General features: G+C 38.6%; 1 protein-coding gene across 1 annotated transcript in view; it reads right to left on the reverse strand.

Annotated features, from left to right (window-relative positions):
• Positions 1-2,541, reverse strand: part of LOC104946996 (potassium voltage-gated channel subfamily KQT member 5-like) — a gene marked incomplete at its 5' end in the record, with an annotated part of 10,010 nt that extends 7,469 nt beyond the window's left edge. The window contains one exon of the mRNA XM_010772912.1: positions 2,218-2,541. Coding sequence (XP_010771214.1) covers positions 2,218-2,541 — 324 coding nt within the window. The remainder of the gene's footprint in view (positions 1-2,217) is intronic.
• Between the last annotated feature and the right edge of the window lie 1,547 nt (positions 2,542-4,088).

Raw genomic sequence — 4,088 nt, forward strand, 5'->3', positions numbered from 1 at the left:
GTGTGTGTGTTTCTTCCCCCCTACGTTGTCTGTTCCGTTGTCGCCATTATTTCGAATTTTCGAGCTTTACGATGACAAGTGTTTGACCTACTTACACTTCATAAAACAATTTCCTCTTCTTTCAAATTAATTCCTCGTGATAACCTCACTGAAACTAAACCAATAACCTGAGTCCTAATTAAGTAAACCTAAGGGCGACATACTTCTTTAATTTCCTGCCGCGTTCACCTATTGTTAAGTGTTCCCTATTTTGACAAATTTTGAGTTTCATCGGCCTAAAAGACGGCTACACAAATACAACACTCAAGGTTTTCAGTATTTGCATTAGATGTTTTTACCTTCTCTCTGGCTAGACTAGCCTCGTTGACTGTTTATTATTGGTTGACTTTGGCCGTACCTGTTAACTGGATACAAAAATTTTACACGAATAGGTCTTTATCGGACCAAACCTCTGTGAAATGTCCGTCTTTCTTGTAAAGATTATATAATATAATATAATATCTTTTATTATCGCAAAGACAGAAAAATACGGAAATAATCAATGATTGAATGACTTAAAATTAATTTTACTTAATTAGTTAATAACAATGGGGGGGGGCGCAACTTCCAACGGGAGTAATTTGGGGGGGCTCTCAGGGAAAAAGGTTGGGAACCCCTGCTCTAAACGACTGACGTCACGCTTCGCCGAACTGCATTGTGGGAGCGTCGCTACGTGTTGTTCGCGTTGCTCGCGTTGCTCGCTGCAAAAGTTGAGCAATGTTCAATTTTTGAAGCTTCGACGGAAGCGTCAGCCAATCAAATCATATGCCAGTACAAGCTCGAGCCAATCAAACCACGTGCTTGTGTGTCCGGGGCGGGATATTCTTGTGATTGGTTGTTGGTCGAGTTTCAGACACGCCCACCTGCAAGCTTCAACGCACGCCGCCGTGTGGACGTACCGTTAGAGGAACAGTTTGACAAACCTCAATTTCTTTTCTTCCTGGGAGTTTGATGAGAACATCGTTATCCTGTGTGTATAATAATGTGTAGCCAAAAATGGTTAGCTTAGCATAAAGACTGGAAGCACCGAACACTTGGTTCTGTCCGATCTTTTAAAAAAGATCCTAAAGCCATAAACTGTATATATAAAGACTAACATTTGAACTGTGGGCAACCTCACAGTTGGTTATAGATTATTTAAAACCATAGTTTTAACCCGGTTTTCTGATAGCTATTACTGGCAATAATAATACAGTATCATTTGTGAATAACCAATTCAATTCATTTGTATGTATTCCAATTATTGCCACAGACGATTTAAATAGTCCATGTAGGGCGAAGGTTAGGATGGACTAACTGATCTTTTGTATCGCTGGAAAACGAAGGAGATAATAAAAAATAACATTTTCTAAGGTATCATACTTTTATATATCTAGTGAATGGACACCTTTTTAAATAACAAACCTATTATTAGGGCATATGATTATCTTTGGTCTTTTTTGCTATTCAACTGCATCAGAAAACACATTCTCATCTATTGAATGGTAGTACTTTTTTTTACTATATTGAGGGAAACACATCAAATTGTACCTTGAATTTTTTGTACAAATTGCAACCCAACTAAGTATCTTAATACAGTGGTTGAATGCAACTAGGTGCATTTGCTCAATACTTTATTGAGTTTTTCTATTTATTGCAAATGTATACTTCAACTTCATCTTCAACATTTAACTCCTCTATGATGCAGTACTGTTCTACTATTCAACTCAGTGTTTTAAGAAGTATCTAAAATATTTCCACATTAACACACTGCAACATTGAAACGCTCTTGCATGTATTTGTAAGTGATTAGAACAGAATAGTATAGTGTAATATAGTATAGTGTAGTGTAGTGTAGGGAAGTTTAGTATAGTTTAGTATATATAGTGTTTTATAATATGCGTAGTTTAGGGTAGTATAGTATATTGTTAATTTATTATTCCATATTATAGTATAGTTACAGTAATAATATAATACTGTAAAAAAGCCATTCTGTGTAACGAGTTCTTTTACTTATTTATCTGATTGCACTTCAGTACTTTTACTTAAGTGACATTTGAATTTAGGACTTTTACTTGCAATGGATTATTTTATTTCAAATTGTACTTAAGTACAGTTTCTGAGTGTTTTCCTCACTCCTGTCTAAGTGATCCAGGCTAAGCTCAACATTGTGTGGAGGTGGAACGTGGGCCCCCTCACCGTCAGTGGTGGAGCGGGACTGGCTCTTCAGCCGCAGCGAGGGTCTGAAGCGTGTGCGGTCGTTGAAGCTCCAGCTCTTCTGCACCTTGGCGGGGCTCGAGCCCTCCGCCCCGGCATCGGCCCCCGGAGAGCGCCGGTCGTTCACTGAGGCCGTCTGCCTGTTCTTGATGCTCTGACCTCGGGGGCTGGCCAGCCTCACCCGCTCCTTGAAGCTCAACTTCTGACTGTGGAGCGAGGTGGGGAGGAGCAGCAGAGAGGGTACGTGGAGAGAAGAATAAGAAGTTGTAATGTAATGACAGATGAATATATTATGTATTAGGGCATCTGACCCCAGTTATGCAAGTATGTGTCTGTGGTTGATGAAATACTAATTTCGACCACTAGAGGCAGAAGTACAAGACTACCTCATGTTCCAAATAGGTAGAAAAACATTAATGTTTTCTTTCAATTACGCCATGCATTATGATATGATAACAAATAGAAGTCCCTTTAAGAAAACATACTGAAAAAACTGAAACGTGTTCAGTGTGGGGTAGCCGTGCATTTCCGCCTCTTGTGGCCAAAATAAAAAAAAAAAATGTCACTTGTTTTGTAAACATAAAATCAACAGAAACTCAGACAAAATGTGCCCTTGCAAAGCATTTCCCCCTACCTATTTCACAGATAGAAGTATTAAGGAAATTATAAAAATGATCCTAAAAAAGATTCTTAAAAACAAGAGAGAAAACAAATTAGATTAGATATAAATATCTATCACTGGATTCCGTAAAAAAACACAAATTATCCAAAAATGTAGGCATAATGCTTTTTCTTAACAGTCTTGTCATTTATGATCGAGCGCTTAGTGCAGATGGAGAAAGAAGTGCATGCATGACAACATCCCAGCAGGGGCTTTACACAAAATGCAAGCTAAGATAAGTTATGATGCTTTGGCTGTGTGGTGCAGGATGTGCCTGTATGTGTTCCCATTTTGTATCTAGCTAAAGTAGTTGGTTTATGTGACCAATTAGTAAGCATGTGGCTCAAAGAGACATTAAATGCCATATCATATTCAACGTTCATTGTTGTAAGACTTTCATTTGTGCATCTGATACAACAAATAACCATTTTATTCCTTAGGATTTATTGCACCAAAGATCATTGTAATGTGTAATGAACGGGTGAGGTTAACGGAGACCAAACATGACATTTATTTGTGTTTGTGAACAGGGAGGGAACAGGACAATGAGATGAACAGACAGTATATAGAGGATGATCCTGTGAATGTGCATTTACATAATGACTTCATGCAAAGGCAGTGCACAAGCAGGGCTCATTTAAAAATGGCACATTGGATTGGACGGGTAAATCACATCAAAGGATAATGCGTGTGTCTATATCTTTCTTCTTCAAATCAAATTAAAAGATCGAACACAACAGTGTCTTTTCAAATGTTTTCAAGGGCTCTATTCTGCCAATTCTTAGGTTCACATCAGTATGTAGTGTCTCTCCTGGGACATGTCTCCATGCTTTAATGTTCAAAAAGCTCTTTATTTTTCTCATATTGCCTGCGCTGCAGCACCTCTTTTCACCCTCTGTCTGAAACAAGAGCCCAGTCAGCTCTGATTGGTTAGCTGGCCGGCTCTGTTGTGATTGGTCAACCTCTTTGAGATGTCCTGCCTATATGTTTAGTGTAATGGAGCAGTAGCCAATAGTAGTGCGAGTGTTAAAAAGTGATGTCACTAAGCACTGAGCCTGTTTTCCAGGTCTCAGGCTCGAAAATGGCATTCCCAGAACAAATGACTATATCTTCACTTCTAAAAGGGTTAAGTTAATAATCTTTTTTCTCAAAGCAATGATAAACCTGTGAGTTGGATGTAGAAGAGTCAGAA

Source organism: Notothenia coriiceps, unplaced genomic scaffold (genome assembly GCF_000735185.1).
Source record: "Notothenia coriiceps isolate Sejong01 unplaced genomic scaffold, NC01 NC01_scaffold00011789, whole genome shotgun sequence".
NCBI classification, from domain to species: Eukaryota; Metazoa; Chordata; class Actinopteri; order Perciformes; family Nototheniidae; genus Notothenia; species Notothenia coriiceps.